At 39.5% G+C, this 21,397-nt stretch overlaps 1 protein-coding gene across 2 annotated transcripts in view; it reads right to left on the reverse strand.

Annotated features, from left to right (window-relative positions):
- Nucleotides 1-3,571: 3,571 nt before the first annotated feature.
- BTBD1 (BTB domain containing 1) overlaps nt 3,572-21,397 on the reverse strand; it is a 55,888-nt gene continuing 38,062 nt past the window's right edge. The window contains exons 5-8 of one of the 2 annotated variants that reach the window (XM_010360822.2): nt 18,522-18,714; nt 9,315-9,402; nt 5,826-5,972; nt 3,572-5,343 (exon numbers count right to left, since the gene is read on the reverse strand). In XM_010360822.2, the coding sequence (XP_010359124.1) occupies nt 5,185-5,343; nt 5,826-5,972; nt 9,315-9,402; nt 18,522-18,714 (587 nt within the window). In that variant the 3' untranslated portion in view covers nt 3,572-5,184. Of the gene's footprint in view, nt 5,344-5,825; nt 5,973-9,314; nt 9,403-18,521; nt 18,715-21,397 lie in introns of those variants that run through there. The other variant, XM_010360823.2, reaches the window with a different exon arrangement.

Below are 21,397 nucleotides of genomic sequence, written 5' to 3' on the forward strand. Positions count from 1 at the left end.
CTTTCATTAACTAAGGACAGGGGAGGTGTTGAAGGTGTGAGCAAAGTGGAACAGCTTTACATTGGGACTCTGGAGACTGGCAAAGGGCTGACTATTGCACCTCACTCAGCAGTAGACAGTTAAGGGAGACCATGAAATCCTCATGATCCCAATTTATAGTTACATTATTTTATTTTATTTAATTTTGAGAAAGAGTCAGGGGGATGGGAAGAGCCTGTTGCCCAGGCTGGAGTGCAGTGGCGGGATCTCCGCTCACTGTAACCTCCGCCTCCTGAGTTCAAGCAAGTCTCCCTGCCTCAGCCTCCAGAGTAGCTGGGACTATAGGCGCACGCCACCACGCCCATTTTTTGTATTTTTAGTAGAGATGGGCGTTTCGCCATTTTGTCCAGGCTGGTCTCAAACTCCTGAGCTCAGGCAATCCACCTGCTTTGGCCTCCCAAAGTGCTAGGATTACAGGTGTGAGCTAGCGCCTGGCCTATAGTTACATTACTTTAAATGCCTGGGTTAACCAGCTAAGAAGTTTTTGTTTTTTTTTTTTTGTTTGTTTGTTTTATTAAAATTTCTTTTTTTTTGGCCCCAGTGCTACTACCAAAGCAGTCAGGAAGTTGAAGGTAAGGCATACAACTGGATTGATTTAGGTATATATAAGTGTGTTGAAGGTTATTGATGAAATGGTTAAAGTGATTAAAGACCTAAGGTGGAGAGGGGTTGAGGGAGACCAAAAATAGAGTCTAACTGGGTAGAGAAGGAAGAAGAAAAGAACAGAGGGGACAAGGGGCTGCAGTCTTCAGGTTCAGTAACGGGTGTAACTGGAATGTGAGAGCTGGAAGAAACACCAAATGTTGTGGCCAAAGAGTGGGCTGTCTGAATTTACTATTTCAGATGTAGAGCAATTCCACATCATGATAGGGTATATGGTGTGGCCATGATAAGGAATAGTGAAGTTTGCTTGAGGTAAAGAAGAAACTGGAAACCTAGGTGTGGCTGGGTTGTCCACATGGCCACTGAGGCCACGCAGTGTAAAGGCTTGAGCAGAAGAAAGTGAGCCAGGTGTTAAACCAAAACCGTATTTCCCTTCTTTGAAATCAGTTAAGAATTGAGGCACAAAAGCAGAACCAGCATTATATAGCAGTCATTTGTAGAATCTGCTTTGGGTGAAGTCACGTCAGCCTCAATTAGAGGTTTGGCAGTTGTCATGGAAATAAAGGGGACATCTGTGAAGGTGAGTTATGATGGCATCTGGCTAGATGGGTGAAGAGAGTGAAGAGATGCCTTGCAGCGAACCATTCAGTCTTTCCCACACATGAGTCAGGAGTAGGCGGTATGAGGACTTCATCGCACCAGCAGGGAGGAGAAAAGCCATCCACCCCATGTCCACCTGATTTGTTGCTCCTGCCCACATCCCTGCCTCTTGAAGGGAGAGAGGCAGAGTGGGAAGACATACTGCCTAACGGTGAGGGAAAACACAGAGACTGATTCAAATAGCAGGAAACCCCTTGTAAATGTTTGTGGTGGTTCACATTTTATTGAGGCAGGATCTTGCCATGTTGCTCAGGCTGATCTCAGGCTCTTGGATTCAAGCAACGCTCCTGTCTCAGCTTCCTCAGTAGCTGCATAACTACAGGACTCATTTTATCTTGTTTTAAATAGAGTTCCACTTAAAAACTCGCAATGGAGAAACAGGAAAAGGGATTTTTAAAAGCATATAAATTAGGTGTATGTGAATAAATATACCGTGCAGCTCTGGGGCTGGTTGTTGGGGCTGGGACTGCAAAGGTACCATCCTTCTTGTGAAGGATGTGTTTTTTTCTAATTGGGGGACAATTCCAGGTCTTGAATCTGGATGACTAGAACAGGAAGTAGAAAGTTGTTTGAAGAAGCACTAAAAAGTGGGACGTTTTAAACACATTGCATGTAACATATCCCATTGAAGACCTTGCTCTCTTTAATGTCTTACAAGTTTATTCCCATGTTAAAAGTAATTTTAAAAGGCCGGGCGCGGTGACTCACGCCTGTAATCCCAGCACTTTGGGAGGCCAAGGCGGGCGGATCGCGAGGTCAGGAAATCGAGACCATCCTGGCTAACACGGTGAAACCCCGTCTCTACTAAAAATACAAAACATTAGCCGGGCGTGGTGGCGGGCGCCTGTAGTCCCAGCTACCCAGGAGGCTGAGGCAGGAGAATGGCGTGAACCCTGGAGGCGGAGCTTGCAGTGAGCCGAGATCGCGCCACTGCACTCCAGCCTGGGCAACAGAGCGAGACTCTGTCTCAAAAAAGAAAAAAAGAAAAAAAAAATTAAAAAAAAAAAAAACTATAGATACTACTGTCAACACTCTGATAATGCAAGGAATCTCAATTTGTTGGGTAGATACTGGAATATCACACTTTCTTAAAGTGTATTTTATAGTAAAGTATCTTTTTGGGTCTCACTGCAAAGTTTGAGAATGGTGACATGTTATTTTTGAACCCTGCAAAATATTTTCTCAACTCTGTAAATGGGTTTAAATTCCACCTCCCACCACTTGATAAACTTTTTTTTTCCTGCCCCAACAGGGTCTTGCTTTATCACCCAGGCTGGAGTGCAGTGGTGCTATCATAATTCACTGTAATCTTGACCCCTGGGCTCAACCAATCCTCCCCTCAACCTCCCAAGCAGCTACAACTATAGGCACATGCCACCACAACCCAGCTAATTTTCTTATTTTTCAGAGACAGGGTCTATGTTGCCCAGGCTGGTCTTGAACTCGTGGCCTCAAGTGATCCTTCTGTCTCAGCCTCTCAAAGTGCTGGGATTACAGATGTGAGCCACCATGCCCAGCCTAGCTGACCTTTTAATTTGCCTGTGAAATGGGTACTTACCTCATACTGATGCTGTGAGAAACAAGAAAGAATGTAGTAAAGTACTTATTGCAGAGCCTAGTACGTAGTAGTCACTTGGGTAGTTATTATTAATGAACAGCTGTAAGATGATAGTCACACTCTAACAGTAAATAAGATTATTTATTGGATTCTCCCACATTCTTCATCCTCCACCTCCTGAGATTAGAACAGGGGAGAAAAACCTGAGACCACAAGAAGTGATCAAGAAACAAAAGACAGTGGCAGTTATCGCTGTAGTTCCTATGAACTGCTTTAAGTCAGCAGTGAGGTATTTGTATTTTGTATTGCATTACTCCCATAAAGTTAAACCTCAATTAACTAGAACCTCTGTTCCAAAATGGTGTTTACAGCCAGGCGTGGTGGCTCATGCCTGTAATCCCAGCACTCTGAAAGGCCAAGGAGGCTGAGGTCAGTTCGAGACCACCCTGGCCAACATAGTGAAGCCCCATCCCTACTAAAAATACAAAAGTTAGCTGGGCATGGTGGTGGGCGCCTGTAATCCCGGCTACTCTGGAGGCTGAGGCTGCAGAATTGCTTGAATCCAGGAGGTGGAGGATGCAGTGAGCCGAGATCACACCACTGCCCTCCAGCACGGCAACAGAGTGAGACTCCATCTCAAAAAACAAACAAAAAATCAAAATGCTGTTTATATTCACTTTTAGAAGAAAAATGCAAATGACAAAAAAGGGTTACATATATATATTTATTTTAAAAAATTCCAGGGGATGTCCCAAAGTTAGTAAACAGTTCTGTTTCTTGTCCTTTCTATGGCTGATGCAGTTTCAATTGTTCAGTTCAACAGAAAGGTCATTTGAAAGGTCTCCACCATCAAGAAACACTAACTCATCTCTGGCATATCATATTTTTTAAGGCAGAAGTATTTTGTATAATGGTTACTACAGAGTGTTTACTGGTTAATTTTTAGTGAACCAGAACCACACATCCCATAGATATTCCATTTAACTGAGGTTTATATCCATAAGAGCATTACCACAGAAAAATTCCCTTTAGCAATTTCAAGAGACCTCAGCCACCAATATACCTACCTTCTTGACAATATAAAGTGAAATATTGCTTTAGATGAAAAGTTTTTATATATTATTTAGAAAAAATTAAATTGATACTTAAAAGAATTTTGATTTTTAATCACCTTCCACAACGATTTGATATACCTTAAACTCCACTTACATTTTTTATAAGAGAATCACTTTCAAGGGAAAAAATGAATCTTACTATATTTTTAAAATCTGCTTTATAAAAAAGCATATAAATGTCAATCTGCCAGATATACTTCCTATCCCCAACACAGCTGTAACAGTGACTGATAGGGTCATGACCATGAAACAAATTTTACTTCCTAGATAGAAATGTGTAGGTGGCAGAAAGTGTATTTTTCAGCAGGAGTGATTCTGTTGGATCTCTTTACAATATCAGAGCAGTTGTTAGAAATGTTAGTATTTTATTTGGTTTCTTGCTGTGCAGGATTTTGACAATGTTGAAGTGATATCTGTTCACCCAGTTGTCATCACCGTCATTGTCTCAGTCTTGGGAACCATCAGCAGTGTCCCCCACACAGAGAGACAGGTATAGTGGTGCAGTTTAGTGACAGAGAATCCAGTCTTAGATCCTGTTTCTATCACATTTTTGTGAATTTACACAAAATTCCATTTATAGCTTTAAAACTGTACTACATAACACATTACTACTACAAAATATCCTTCTCTGTAAATGCACTGAAAATTTTCTTGGGCATTTTACTAGGCCTTTTTTTAGCATTATTACAAATGCTAACAACTAGATATTTCAAACCCCCAAATATAAAGTCAGCTTCTTAATTTTCTGAAATTTAGTTAATATGAATTCTGTAGGAATACTGACCCATCTCTTTTCATCCAACCTTCAAAACAGTTAATTAAGCCTATTTGCCCATCTCACTTAACCTTCAAAATAGTTAAAAACAAACCCAAACTAGCTATATATAACAAGAATCTTTCAATTTCCAAACTATTGAAAGACCCTGTCAGCCAATCTATGAAATTATACAAGTTGAAGCTGAAAAAGCTGTGCTTTTTTTTTAAACTACTAAACCCAGTTCTTTTCTCCTAAAGTTGTAAGAAAATGGAAAATCTGTTTTTAAATCATGCAAAGATTTAAATAAACATTTTTCTATCTCCTCGAAGAAACTGTTTCTTATCTTACGATTATAAATATTCGTAACACTCAAACTACTTTTTTGTGGCCATTTATGTTTTTGACACTAGATTGTATGGTACTATTTTGCCAAGATGTAGTATAATGCTAAATTATGTATAAAATATGATTTCTGGAATTTGTCCATCTTCTATTGAAGTGCCATTATTATTGCCTGGGGAACTAAAAAAGAAAAAAACAGTCTTGCTTGCAGCAGGTGTCTCATGCACTACTTTCTTCAATCCTTTCGTGCCATAGTGGGAATCTGGACCCTAAATGAGAACAAAAGGTTCCTTAGTAATTTTCATTTAATAAGCACTCAGTTTAATGTGGTGTTTTAATTAGATTAATGTTCTATTACATTACACTATCACTCCTATATAAAATTTTATGATGTCATTTAGAGAAAAATGAAGTTTTTACCAAAAAAACTAATTAATGAATAAAAATACTGAATGTAGAGCCCAGCTATTACAGAATAGTGAAAAGATTTTTTAAAAATTACTTTTATTTTCTGCCAAACATTCAACTGCTTACTGAAATAAAGGGCTACTTCTTAGGAAGACCTATTTCCTTCAGAACAGAGCTGTGGGGAGAAGCACTTCTTTTCGGAAGACAGTGGAATATTTTAGGTACCAGCTTCTTTTCCCCGCTCTTTATAAATGGCTCAGCTGTCAGTGACTCCCAGCTTCTAAAACACACTTTCTGCAACATTCATGAGGAAACCATCTGGAACATTGTGCATGATTCTTACTTTGAGTGTTGCACATGCTGTGTAGCACACATTGGGCAGGATCTCTATGGGTTCCTTGAACATGACCCTGAACGTGTTAGCCGTCCCATCACAACTAAAGCCGGTATCATTCTGTCCCAGAGTTTGTTTTTTCTCATATTCAATGATCTGTAATTTTTAAGAGACAAGTTACATTTAAGTTAAACCAAATGAAGCAAACTACAGAAAATAGTATGAAGCCCTTAGGCATCTGTGTGTGTGTGTGTGTGTGTGTGTTTTAAACAAACTCTCACTCTGTTGCCCGGTCTGGAGTGCAGTGGTGGGATCTCGGCTCACTGAAACCTCCACTTCCCAGGTTGAAGCAATTTTCGTGCCTCAGCCTCCTGAGTAGCTGGGATTACAGGTGTGCACCACCACACCTGGCTAATTTTTTTTGTATTTTTAGTAGAGACAGGGTTTCACCATGTTGGCCAGTCTGGTCTCCAACTCCTGGTCTCAAGTGATCTGCCCACCCCAGCCTCCCAAAGTGCTGGAATTACAGTCTTGAGCCACTGCACCCAGCCCTAATTTTTCATTTTTTTGTGTGTGGCGATGGGATCATGTTCTGTTGCCCAAACGGTTTCTATTATTTTACTCATAGTATTTATACTTCATCTTTTTTTTAAATTATATTTTATGTTCTAGGGTGCATATGCACAACGTGCAGGTTTGTTACATATGAATACACGTGCCATGTTGGTGTGCTGCACCCATTAACTCATCATTTACATTAGGTATATCTCCTAAATGCTATCCCTCACCCCTCCCCCACCCCACAACAGGCCCTGGGGTGTGATGTTCCCCTTCCTGTGTCCAACTGTTCTCACTGTTCAATTCCCACCTATGAGTGAGAACATGCGGTGTTTGGTTTTCTGTTCTTGCCATAGTTTGCTGAGAATGATGGTTTCCAGCTGCATGCATGTCCCTACAAAGGACATGAACTCATCATTTTTTATGGCTGCATAGTATTCCATGGTGTATATGTGCCTCTTAATCCAGTCTGTCATTGATGGACATCTGGGTTGGTTCCAAGTCTTTGCTATTGTGAATAGTGCCGCAATAAACATATGTGTGCATGTGTCTTTATAGCAACATGATTTATAATGCTTTGGGTATATACCCAGTAATGGGATGGCTGGTACACTTCATCATTTTAATGTACCTATAATCCTGATGCCCTCCCTCAGTTTGTACACAAGGAGTCTGGTCTGGTGTCTTTTTTTTTTTTTTTTTTTTTTTGAGATGGAGTCTCACTCTGTAGCCCAGGCTGGAAGGCAGTGGTGTGATCTTGGCTCACTGCAATGTCTGCCTCCCGGGTCCCGGTTCAAGCAATTCTCCTGTCTGAGCCTCCCAAGTAGCTGGGATTATAGGAATGCACCACCATGGCCAGCTAATTTTTTTGTATTTTTAGGAGAGACGGGGTTTCACCATGTTGGCCAGGCTGGTCTCAAACTCCTGACCTCGTGATCCACTCTCCTTGGCCTCCCAAAGTGCTGGAATTACAGGTGTGAGCCACTGCACCTGGCCGAGTCTGGTGACTTCTGTAATACATAATGTAAGAGTGAAGTTCCACAATCAGCGGCTGACAGTGGGGAACTTGCGCCTTCCTGGACCTGCCGATTATCCAGCTTGCTTAAGTGAGTTCATGGGGTCTACTGAATAGGACCTTAACAATACGTTAAAAAAGTATATAAAGTACAATGGGGAGTGATTGTGAAAATCTTTTATATCCTTCAGAGGTTTGCTAAAGTCTTTCTGTACTTAAAAACATGGAAACAAAATTTTCTAACCTATTAAAAAATCTTTCAAATAATTTCAGTGAGTTTAAAATTTATTTATTAAAATATTAATATAACTTTCTGGCTGGGCACAGTGGCTCACACCTGTAATCCCAGCACTTTGGGAAGCCTAGGTGGGCAGACACCTGAGGTCAGGGGTTCGAGACCAGCCTTGCCAACATGGTGAAACCCCGTCTCTACTAAAACTACAAAAATCAGCTGGGTATGGTGGCGCGTGATTGTAATTCCAGCTACTTGGGAGGCTGAGGCACAGTAATCGCTTGAACTTGGGAGGCAGAGGTTGCAGTGTGCAGAGATCGTGCCATTGCATTCCAGCCTGGGTGATAGAGAGACTCTGCTTAAAAAAAAAAAATAGCCTTCTAATTGGTTTATAAGCACAACAAACTGACATGAATGATGTAAATTTAGCAGCTGAATTTCACAATAAACCTTAGTGTACAGCATTGGAAAATAAGTAGAATGATTCTGTTGGCACAGCCAATAACGCAATTCTTCCTTTTGGAGGATGGTATCTTCTTTCTGAGGTAGTATGGTATCTTTTTTGACTGTCATCAAGCCAGATGTTTGAACTGTTGTATCACAAAATATAAAACCAGTATTTTGAAAACTAACAATGCACTTTGATCACAAAGTTAACCAAAGTTTTTTTATTAAAGATAATATATTAATAACATTTTAGAGATGGTGGGTTCTTGTTGATAAACAAAAATGTGAAACATTTGTCTACTTTCTCATATTTTTCATGTTTCAGTTTGTACATAAAATATACATACAGTATTGCATATATATAAGTTGGTAAGTAAAAATACAATATGGATGTGTTTTCAAAAATAATTTTACTAATCGGGGTATGCAGTCAAAAGTGTAAAGAACACTGGTTTATTAATAAGGAAAGGGAGGAGACAGGTATTTTAACTTTCCTCCAGATCAGGGAGTAGCGCCCTATCTGAAAGAACTGAGGTGGAGAAAGCCTAAAGAATGAAGCAGGGGCCTAATGCCTGTAATCCCAATGCCTTGGGAGGCCAAGGCAGGAAGATCACTTGGGCCCTGGCGTTCAAGACCACTCTGGGCAATATGGCGAGACAAACAAACAAACAAAAAAACAAAGAAAAATTAGTTGGGCGAGGTGGCACATGCCTCTGGTCCTAGCTACTTGGGAGGCTGAAGTGGGAGGATTTCTTGAGCCTGGGTGATTGAGGCTACAGTGAGCTATGATCGCACCACTGCTCTTCAGCCTGGGCGACAAAGTGAGACCCTGTCTCAAAAAAAAGTAACCAAGAATAAAGTAGGGTCTGCTCAGCCCCTTGGGAAGTCACAGGATGCTCATACCAGTTACAAGAAATTTAGTTTCAGTCCTAGAGTTGAAAGAGCCATGAAAAAGGCAGGAGGGTGTTTTAAGACTGCAGAGCAGGAAGTATTAATAGAAGGGATTCCTGGACAAAGAAGACCTTCTTATATGCTAATGCTTTTGTGAAGGACCCCAATTTTCTGCAACCAGACTTTTTAGATCAATTCTAAAACAGAACTCTCTATGCTTACAATGCTACTGAGAGGCCTTCCGATTCCTTTGACAATTATATTGAAATTTGGATTCTGTCAAAACAATATCTTATTGTAAAGTTACCTATTTGTTTTATTTTAAGATGATATATGGTGGGGGAGGAAACTGTACCTGTATATTCACTTGATAATCTGTAGGGCCATGAATAGATCCATATAAGCCAAATCCAACTATAGAGATCCTTCTATTAACTGTGAACCTGAGAGAAAGAAGCCAAAAATAAAATAACATAATTAATCCCATGTGTTCATATTCTGAAGGGTTATACATTTTTTTAAGTGTAACCTGGAGGAAAACAAATTAGATATCCTTGGAAATGTCATCTGTTTGCTTACCAAAAGCTTTCTAGAGTAGATTTGAACTTAACAGGGACCTAAAAATTGGTTTTGTAAAAGAATTTAACCTAAATATCCACTTTTGTTGTAATGACAATTTTAGTGCTATATGAGTCCAAATATTTGTACATATTTTTCATGAACGCAGACCTATCAGCCATTAGGACTGAAGCCCAGCATCTCAAACTATAACAATTATCAATTCAATAAATACTTACTAAGGGCCTATCATATTTAGGTACTAGGCCTGGCACTGCAGAAGTAATGGTCAACAAGACAGTTTCTACCTGCATTGTGCTTACAGTCTAATGGAGGACACTGATAATACAAGAAACGAATAAATAAATAATTACAAATTGTAACAAGAGCTGTGAAGGGAGCAGGCTACTCTAATAGAATACTGGTGGCAAAAGGCTGGGACAGGACTCGAATGCAGTTTACTAACTAGAATAATTAGCAAGTCCAGTTTGGTCATAATAGTTAAGAAATACTGACCCATCTTACTCCATTTTATGAATGTATAAAAACTGATATTAAATACATATGGAACTGAGGCCTGGTGTGGTGGCTCACACTGCAATCCTGGCACTTTGGGAGACTGAGGCAGGTGGATCACCTGGGGTCAGCAGTTTGAGATCAGCCTGGCCAACATGGCAAAACCCCATCTCCACTAAAAATATAACAATTAGCCAGGCGTGGTAGCAGGCACCTGTAATCCCAGCTACTTGAGAGGCTGAGGCAGGAGAATCATTTGAACGTGGGAGATGGAAGTTGCAGGCGACCCTGCAGTCCATCCTGGGTGACACAGCGAGACTCCTTCTCAAATAATAATAATAATAATAATAATGAACTAAAAGCCTGTAAAATCTGACATAATTATAATGTCTTACATTACAAAATAACATTGAGTAATTCTCAACATTTTCAGCAACAACCTCAATTATTAGTAATACTACTAGCACATCAATACCACTTCATGAGTACTTCCTAGTGTGCCAGGCACTGAACTTCAGTTCTTTACAGAATTATTTCCTTCAGTCATCATAACAGCCCTATAAGCTAGATAACAGTACTATTTTAAACATCTGGTACAGTAAGATCACCTTAAACACTTACAAACATGTAATTTTTTTTAAAGAGATGGAGTCTTGCTCTATTGCTGAGGCTGGAGTACAGTGGTACAATCATGGCTCACCACAGGCTTGAACTCCTGGGCTCAAGTGATCCCTCTACCTCAGCCTCCCAAGTAACTGGGCTGCAGACACACACCACTATTCCTGGCTAGTTAAATTTTTTTTTTTTTTTTTAACAGATGGAGTCTCATTAAGTTGCCCAGGCTGGTCTAGAACTGGTCTTAGATGATCTTCCCAACTCATTGTCCTGAGTTGCTGGGATTATATGCATGAGCTACCCACTCCTGGCTCTAATATATGTTATTTATAATTTTTATTATAAAAAAGCAGGCCAGGCACAGTGCCTCATGCCTGTAATCCCAGCACTTTGGGAGGTCGAGGCGGGTGTATCACCTGAGATCAGGAGTTCGAGACCAGCCCAGCCAACATGGTGCAGCCTCATCTCTACTAAAAATACAAAATTAGCCAGGCGTGGTGGCACACGCCTGTAATCCCAGCTACTCGGGAGGCTGAAGCAGGAGAATTGCTTAGAACCCAGGAGGCGGAGGTTGCAGTGAGCCGAGATGGTGCCAGCCTGGGCGACAAAGCAAGACTCCGTCTCAAAAAAAAAAAAAAAAAAAAAAAGGCCAGGCACAGTGGCTCATGCCTGTAATCCCAGCACTTTGGGAGGCTAATGGGGATGGATCATGAGGTCAGGGACTCGAGACCATTCTGGCCAACATGGTGAAACCCTGTCTCTACTAAAAATAGAAAAATTAACTGAGTGTGGTGGTGTGTGCTGTAGTCCCAGCTACTCAAGAGGCTGAAGCAGGAGAATCGCTTGAACCTGGAGGCAGGGGCTGCAGTGAGCCAAGATCGCACCACTGCACTCCAGCCTGGGCAACTCAGTTTCCCTGTCGTGGGGCGGGGGGAGGGGGGAGGGATAGCATTAGGATGCCTAATGTAAATGACGAGTTAATGGGTGCAGCACACCAACATGGCACATGTATACATATGTAACAAACCTGCACATTGTGCACATGTACCCTAGAACTTAAAGTATTAAAAATAATAAACAAATAATAATATATCCTGCTTTAAAAAACAGAAAATGCAGCTAAATAAGAGGAAAATTTAAAAGTATCCATAAATCCAGAGATAGCCCTTGCAAACCCTTTACATTTTTTAATCCTTTATATTTTTCAGTTACATTTCTATGAACATATATGTACTTTTAAAAATCGTATCAGAATATATATATTTGTAACCTCTTTTTCATGTAAAATGATAAAAAAAAAAATACTACCAATTCACTATATTTAACTAATGCCTTGTTGGATAATCTAGGTTACTTGCAGTTTTTATTATATAATAATGGCATGATGAACAATCTTATAGCTAAATCATTTTATGAAGCCTTAATTATTTTCCTTGGAATAAATTCTTAGAAGTAGAATTGCTGATGAAAATAAAAGGCACATTCTTTAAAAAAATTTATTTTTATTTCTTTATTTACACAGGGTCTTGCTCTGTCACTCAAACAGGAGAGCAGTGGTGCAATCACGGCTCACTACAGCTTCAACCTCCTGGGCTCAGGTGACCCTCCTGCCTCAGCCTCCTGAATATCTGGGACCACAGGTGCATGCCACTACCTGCAGCTAACTTTAAAAAAATTATTATTTGTAGAGGCAGGATCTCACTATGTTGCCAAGGCTGATCTTGAACTCCTGGGCTCAAGCGATCCTCCTGCCTTGGCCTCCCAAAGTGTTTTGATTACAGGTGTGAGCCACCACACCCAGTCAAAAGACAGAGTCTTAAGGCTAAATTAGGTAAACACTGTCAAGTTGCTTTCTGGAAAGATAACATTTTATACCCCATAAGGTATAAGGATCATTTTACTCTCAGTCTTATCAACCAGGAGTATTTTTCATTTCCTTTTGCCTTTGAGAAACTGATAGTGACAAATTCCATTTATATTTTGATTATTATTGTTACTATTTGACACAGGATCTCACTTTGTCACCCAGTCTGGAGTGCGATGGCACGATCTCCGCTCATTGCAGCCTCACCTCCCAGGTTCAAGCAATCATCCCACCTCAGCCCCCTAAGTAGCTGGGACTATAGGTACACGCTACCATGCTCAGCTAATTTTTGTATTTTTTTGTAGAGATGGGGTTTCGCCATGTTGCCCAGGCTGGTCTGGAACTCCTGAGGTCAACAGATCCACCCGCCTCAGCCTCCCAAGGTGCGTCGATTACAGGTGTGAGTCACCACGCCCAGCCTATTTATTTGATTATTAATGAGATAAAATATTTGCTCATATATGCTTACTGCCCACTGGATTTTCTGTCTAATGAAATACTGAACTCATGTTCTTTTCTCATTTTTCTCTACAGATGAGTTTGTCTTTTTAATGTAGATTCAAAAGATCATGTTATATATAGATGATATTTATGCTTTGTTGGTAATATCCACTATAAGTTTCCCATTTGTCACGTATCTTTTAACTTCATGGTGATTTTGTACTTAAAATTTTTGAATTATCTGTTTTCAAAATTATGATATATGCCAAGTTTAGAGAGGTCTACCTCATCCTCATAGTACATAAACATTTACATGTTCCAAGACTTTCATGGTTTCAGTTTTAATGTTAAAATTTTAATTTACATGAATACGGGTATATGGGATCAGTAAGGATCTAACTTAATTTTCCCAGTGATTAATCTTTCTCTCACCTTTATCATAATCTTTTTTGTTTTTGAGACAGGGTCTTGCTCTGTTGCCCGGGCTGGAGTGCAGTGGTGAGATCACAGCTCAGTGCAGCCTCAACCTCCCAGGCTTAAGCGATCCTCCTTCCTCAGCCTCTTAAGTAGCTGCAATTACAGGTGCATGCACCATGCCTAATTTTTAAATTTTTTTGTAGAGATGGAGTTTCACCATGTTGCACAGGCTGTTCTCAAACTCCTGGGCTCAAAAGTGAGTTCAGCCTTCCAAAGTGCTGGGATTACAGGCGTGAGCCAGTACACCTGGCCATATCATTTTCTAAATGTTTGTTTATGTTAGGTTAGTTTCTGACATCTATAGTCTGCTCCATACAACACTAATTTCCTATAACTTTACAATACTTTGTTTTGTCATCTGTATTACTCTTATTAAAAGAGAAACATGTACTCTTCCAAATTAACTGCTAAGAATTTTGCCAGCTGGGTGCGGTTGCTCACACCTGTAATCCCAGTACTTGGAGAGGCTGAGGCAGCCAGATCACCTGATATCAGGAGTTCATGACCAGCCTGACCAACATGGTGAAACCTTGTCTCTATTAAAAATACAAAAATTAGACAGGCATGGTGGCAAGCGCCTATAATCCCAGCTACTCAGGAGGCTGAGGCAGGGAGAACCACTTGAACTCGGGAGGTGGAGGTTGCAGTGAGCCCAGATCTCACCATTGCACTCCAGCCTGGGCAACAAAACAAGACTCCGTCACAGAAAAAAAAAAAAAAAAAGAATTTTGCCAAGCCACTCTCCACTACCTAAACTAGTATGTGACTTCTGAAAGAAATTCTCTAACATACATAGGTTAACTTGGAAGACACTGTCCTTATTAAAGTCTGATTCTACTCAAACTTTTCCAGTTCTTCATAAAGCTAATGTACTTTATATTTCTTATTGGGTTTAATCCTACTATTTAATATTATGTTACTGTTATGAATGGGATTATTCACAATACTATAGTAACATTCTATATATATAGTGATATATAAAATCACTGTAATACAGTAACATACTGTAATAGTAACATACTCAAAATATTATTTACTGATATTTACTCAATTGTAACTAAATTCTTTTATATAATAATTTTTTGTGGTAAAATATGTACCATTTTAACCATTTTTAAGTGTACAGCTCAATGGCACTAAATACATTCATATCATTTACAACTGTCACCATTATTCATCTCTGTAACTGAATTTTGATGACATACAGGAACACCAATGGTTTTTAAATATGCTTTGTATAAGTGGCCACTATTCTCTTTTGTTGGTTCTAGTAGTTTTTTGGCTTGACACTAAGGTTATCTAGGTGGACCAGTTGTTCTCAAGAGCAGTTCCACCCTCAAGGAGGCATACTCGATTTCACAAAGGTTTAGGGGCACTACTGGCAAGGAGCCAGGGAAACTAGATTTCCTGAAATGCATAGAACAGTCTCCCATAACTCAATCAACTTTTAGGTGTCTTGCCAGAATTCATGTAGGTAAAAAATCTGTTTATAACTACAAGCCTTGAACCTCATTCCATTGTTTATAAACCAGATTTTTTAGTGCATTTTTTTGTTTTTGAGACGGAGTTTCGCTCGTTGCCCAGGCTGGAGTGCAATGGCGCAATCTTGGCTAACCGCAACCTCCACCACCCAGGTTCAAGCGATTCTCCTGCCTCAGCCTCCCGAGTAGCTGGGATTACAGGCATGCGCCACCACGCCTGGCTAATTTTGTATTTTTAGTAGAGACAGGGTTTCTCCATGTTGGTCAGGCTGGTCTCGAACTCCCGACCTCAGGTGATCTACCTGCCTTGGCCTCCCAAAGTGCTGGGATTACAGGCGTGAGCCACCGTGCCCAGTCTTCTAGTGCAATTTTAATATTCAGACTTTTACAAGAGGCGACTACCATATAAACAGAAGCAATATACAGTAAATTCTCATTATCTGCATAAGTTATATTTCTTAATATACAGAATTAGCAAATACTAAACCACTGCTCCCAGGGGAAATATGCACGTGTACGTGTGCGTGTGTGTGTGTGTGTGTGTATCTATACAGATACATACATATACACACCTCACATAGATTATAATCTTAAATCCTAAAAACAACTTATCCAGGCAGGCGTGGTGGCTCATACCTGTAACCCCAGCACTTTGGGAGGCTGATGCTGGTGGATCATCTAAGGTCAGGAGTTCGAGACAAGCCTGGCCAACATGGTGAAACCCTGTCTCTACTAAAAATACAAAAGTAGCCATGTGTGGTGGCACATGCCTGTAATCCCAGCTACTTGGGAGCCTGAGGCAGGAGAATCACTTGAACCTGGAGGTGCAGTGAGCTGAGATCGCTCCAGCCTGGACAACAAGAGTGAAACTCCATCTCAAAACAAACCAATAAACACCTCATCCTAGTATATTCTATTTTCTTTATTCCACAAAAGAGAAAACAGAATTTGGAAGTGTTAAGTGACTTGTCTGAGGCTGCCCCACTAAGAGGTGCCAGAGCTGGGATTCAAGCCCCATTCAACCTGCCCAAGAACCAGAGTTTCCTGCACTCCACTGCACTGTTCCTCCCCGTCTCCACCTCTGTAGGAGAGCTGAAACAGGAAACTAGAGCCTTGCCTTGTTCAGCCGCAGCTGGAAACATGCTGGTCTGGCAACTAAAGCCTTTGCTGAAAATGACTAAGAAAGTGCCCAGAGTATTGACTTTACAGGTTACAGATAAATTTCAGCCAGTAGGCAGGTTCAGAAATAGACACCATGAGTAGGATCAACTATATATACTCTTTTACTTGGAACCTTTAAAGAAAACGTAAGTGGCAGCAATGCTGCTCTTGGTATTTAAGACATAACACACAGGTACTGTGCAGCTGAAACTGTCTCATCATGGTGATACATACATGTATAGCAACTGACTACTTCAGTTTGCCTTCTAGTGTTGTCCTGCCCAAAGTCTATGTATTGAACTACATATTTTACTATAAGTTACATTTATTTCCCCTTTATATTATAACTAGATCACTCATCAATTACAAAATGTATAAAGCATATTATCTATGAATTTTATTTCAGGTTAGTAAAGTGGGAATTACAAAATATTTATTAAAAAAAGAGAGAACTGGGTTTGATAGAGTTGTGAACTACTAATGTACATAATGTCATTAGCAAATAATCAATCAGAATTATAATAACACTGCTGAAAACAGCAAGGACAGTAGGCATCTCTGTCTTGAGGTTTCAATAGTTTATCATGGCAAACAAGTATTCTTCTAGGCCTAATCTAGTAAGAATTATATCTAGAATGAAGGTAAAATTTTATCAAAAACCTTTCTGACATCGACTGAAATCAAATTGTTTTTCTTCTTTGATCTGTTGTGAGAATTATACTATACATTTCCTAACACTGAGCCATTCTTTCAATCTCCAAATAAACTCTGTTTGGATCATACAGTGTTATTCTCCTAAGGTACAGATTCATTATCCTAATGTTTTACACAAACTTTCTTCTTTATATTGAGATTGATCTAGATTTTTTTTGTCTTGTCTGATTCCTATATAAGGGTTATGCTTCCTTCAATAATTAACCAAGTAGTATTTTATTCTTTTAATGCTCAAGGAAACTAACTGTTCCTTGAGGATTTGACAAAACTCACCTGTAAAAATCACCTTGTGAAGGGACAGTTCTTTGATAACTTTTAATTCCTTCCATGGTAATTGGTCTATTCAGGCTTTCTTCTTCAGTCAATTTGGTAATTTATATTTGCCTATAAAATGATCCATTCCATCAACATGTTCAATTTATTAGCACAGAATAAACCCAGAATTAAAATAAAAATGTCAGCATGTAATTATATTCCCGTTTTTACTTCTAAATGTGAATGTTTATTACCTTTGCCAGAGGTTTATTTATTTTATTGGTCTTTTAAAGGAACCAGCTTATGGATTTATCAATTCTACTATTTCTAATTCATTAATTTTTGCATTTATCTATTTACTTTCTCTTTTCTTATAGTTCTTTTGCTATTTGTTTTCTAGCTACTTGGGCTGAATGCTTAAATCATTTATTTCTACTCTATTTACTATAAGTAGTTAATTATTATTTTTTATTTGTGTGCAGCTTTGGCCTCATCCCATAAGTTTTTACATATAGTTATTGTGAATTATTATTCAATAGCCTACAAGTACATTTTTAATTTCCATGTTAACTCGAGATTTATAATAGTCCCCCATCCAACCAGATTTCTCTTTTTTAACCAACTTGTTAATTGTGAAAACCGGCACTGATTCTATTTTGACACTTGACCTAAAGAAACACAATACAGCAAAGACAATTTCTTCAACAGGATTATATGCATGCATTTTTCAAGATTCTTGATTTTTTTCTCAAAGCTTTTATAAATGTATAATGAGATATTTTCCCTGCAACATCCATGCAAAGAAAAAACTCACACTAAACATAGTAAGGTTGCATTTATTAATTGTAGCCCTAAGTCTGTAAAAATAATGTTTGATCAATTAAGGTCTAGAGCTCAGCTCACTGGGCAGTGGTGATCCAAACAAAAATCACATAACAGCCAGATGTGGTGGCTTACCCCTGTAATCCCAGCACTTTGGAAGGCTGAGGCAGGTGAATCACTTGAGGTCAGTAGGTCAAGACCAGCCTGGACAACATGGTGAAACCCTGTCTCTACTAAAAATACAAAAATATTAGCTGGGCATGGTGGTGCATGCCTTACAGGTTACTTGGGAGACTGAGGTGGGAGGATCGCTTGAACCCAGGAGGCAAATGTTACAGTGAGAGAGATCGCGCCACTGCACTCCAGCCTGAGTGACAGAGCGACTCCATCTCGGGGGGGAAAAAAATCACGTAACAGAAGGTCCAACCCAATCTTTTCTTACTCTATTTTTTTCTTAAGAAGTCACCCTCACTCATAAATCAGTGAGGAGGGCAGGATGCCTCAGTGACTTCTTGACTCCTGTATTAACTTAACTTAAAAGTGTATTAAACAAAGTATAAAATGAAATGTTGGTTAATTATCTCCCATAATACATAAAAAAGGCCAAATGGTAACTGCTACCCCCACTCTACCCCCGTATCCCCAATATAACAGATACCTGATTCGATCACTCGTCCCACTGTAACCCCAGCGGCTTTCTACTTGCTGGAATCTATTGATGCAGCATTCCTTTCCTCTGAGGCAGCACCTTGGTCGGTCAATGTATTCAACTCGGGGTTTAGGGTTGACAGTAAAATGAAGAAAGAGGTTTACCACTTCACGATCTGACAAAATTCCAGATTGAGCAGGACCTGTGGAAATAAAAACATAAACCTAAAAAAAGCAATTTGATTTCAATTCTTAACTTTGGAATACTCCACTTAAAGTAAATTCAAATCTAGAGAATGTAACATAAAAATAGGGGAAAAAAACCTTAGCATATATAATCTTTGCATATATTTTAAAGTTTTGATAAATCCATTTGAGGTTAAACACATTAATTAAAATGTTAAAAGCATTAATTAGTCAAAACTTAGATCCAGGAATAAATGCTGTTCCTTATGGATGCCAGGAATCCTCCTTTCTCACCTTATATAAAAATCAACTCGAGATGAATCAAAGACTTAAATCTAAGAAACCATAAAAATTCTAGAAGACAGCATCTAGAAAACTCTTCAAGACATTGGCTTAGGTAAATAATTCATGACTAAGAACCCAAAAGCAAATGCAACAAAAACAAAAATAAATGAATGGAACCTAATTAAACTAAAAAGCTTTTGCACAGTGGAAGAAACAATCAGCAGAGCAAACACACAACCCACGGAGTGGGAGAAAATATTTGCAAACTATGCATCCAACAAAGGACTAATACCCAGAATCTACAACTCAAAACAAATCAGCAAGCAAAAAAAAAAAAAACAAATAATCCCAGGACAAAGTGTGCAAAGGACAGGAAGAGACAATTCTCAAAAGAACATATACAAGTGGCCAACAAACATATGAAAAAATGCTCACGCTCATCACTAATTATCATGGAAAGGCAAATTAAAACCGCAATAAGGTATCACCTTACTCCTGCAAGAATGGCCATAATTAGAAGAAGAAAAAAAAAAAGATGCTGGCGTGGATGTGGTGAAAAGGGAACTCTTTTACACTGCTGGTGGTAATGTAAACTAGTACAATCACTAAGGAAAACAGTATGGAGATTCCTTAAAGAACTAAAAAGGGCCAGGCATGGTGGCTCATGCCTGTAATCCCAGCACTTTGGGAGGCTGAGGTGGGCAGATCACGAGGTCAGGAGTTTGAAACCAGCCTGACCAACATGGTGAAACCCCATTTGTAAAAAAATACAAAAATTAGCTGGGTGCAGTGATGTGCGCCTGTAGTCCCAGCTACTCGGGAGGCTGAGGCAGGAGAATCGCTTGAACCTGGAGGCGGAAGTTGCAGTGAGCCACGATCGCACCACTGCACTCCAGCCTGGGCAACAGAGCGAGACTCTGTCTCAAAAAAAAAAAGAACTACAATTAGAACTACCATTTCATCCAGCAATTCCACTACTGGATATCTACCCAAAGGAAAGTAAGTCATTACATGAAAAAGATACTTGCACATACATGTTTATAGCAGCACTACTGGCAACTGCAAAAATATGGAGCCAAGCTAAATGCCCATCAACCAATGACTGGATGAAGAAAATGCGGTATGTATACATCACAGAATACTACTCAGCCATAAAACAGAACGAAACAAAGGCCTTTGCAGCAACTTGGATGCACTTGGAGGCCATTATTCTAAGTGAAGTAACTCAGGAATGGAAAACCAAATATCATATGGTCTTACTTATAAGTGGGAGCTAAGAAGCTATGAGGAGGCAAAGGCGTAAGAATGATACAATGAACTTTGGGGACTTTGGGGAAATGGTGGAAGGCAGGTGAGCGATAAAAGCCTACATGTTGGGTACCATTCCTAATCATGGTGAAACCCCGTCTCTACTAACAATACAAAATTTAGCCAAGCATGGTGGTGGGTGTCTGTAATCCTAGCTACTTGGGAGGCTGAGGCAGGAGAATCACTTGAACCTGGCAGGTGGAGGTTGCACTGAGATGAAATTGTGCCACTGCACTCTAGGATGGGTAGTGACAGAGTCTTACTCTGTCTCCAAAAAAAAAAAAGAAAAAAAAAAAAAAAAAAGAATAGAATAGCATTCAAATGAAAGATGGAGCTTTCTACCCAGAAAAATATCCTTCAAAAATGAAGGCAAGCTGGGTTCAGCGGTGTGCCCCTCTAGTCTCAGCTACTCAGGAGGCTGGGGTGGAGGATTGTTTGAGGCCAGAATTTTGAGGCTGTGAATAGCCACTGAACTCCAGCGAGGGCAACATAGCAGGATAGCAGGGCCTCATCTCTTCTAAAAAAATAAAAATAAAAAATAAATAAAAAATAAAAAAGGTAAGATAAAGCTGTTTTTAGACAAAAGACAAAAAAGAGTTGAGAGAATCTGGTTAGTATCCTGCCTGTTCTAAAAGAAATACTGAAGGGAATTTTTCAAGCTAACAGAAATGTTTCCAGATAGAAGCACACATCTGGTCATACAGAAAAAAATGAAGATAACTGAAAGGGCAAATATATAGGCAAATCAAAATGATTATTGACTTTAATGTTTTGTGGGCTTTATAACATACGAAAAATGAAAATACATGAAATAGTAGCACCAAAGGCTAGAGAAGGTTAAATATAGCAAAAGTATCAATAATGCCTTTATTATAGTGTAGAAAATTTTAATTAAAATTTTTTAATTTAATTTATTTATTTAGAGACAGGGTCTTACTGTCACCCAGGTATGGAGAGCAGTGGTGTGATCATGGCTAACTGCAGCCTTGAACTCCTGGGTTCAAGTGATCGCCAGCTCAGTCCCCCAGGTAGCTGCGACTACAGGTGTGTGCCACCACTCCAGGCAAATTTTTAAATTTTTTTTTGTAAAGACAGGGTTTCCCCATT

Source organism: Rhinopithecus roxellana, chromosome 5 (genome assembly GCF_007565055.1).
Source record: "Rhinopithecus roxellana isolate Shanxi Qingling chromosome 5, ASM756505v1, whole genome shotgun sequence".
NCBI lineage: Eukaryota > Metazoa > Chordata > Mammalia > Primates > Cercopithecidae > Rhinopithecus > Rhinopithecus roxellana.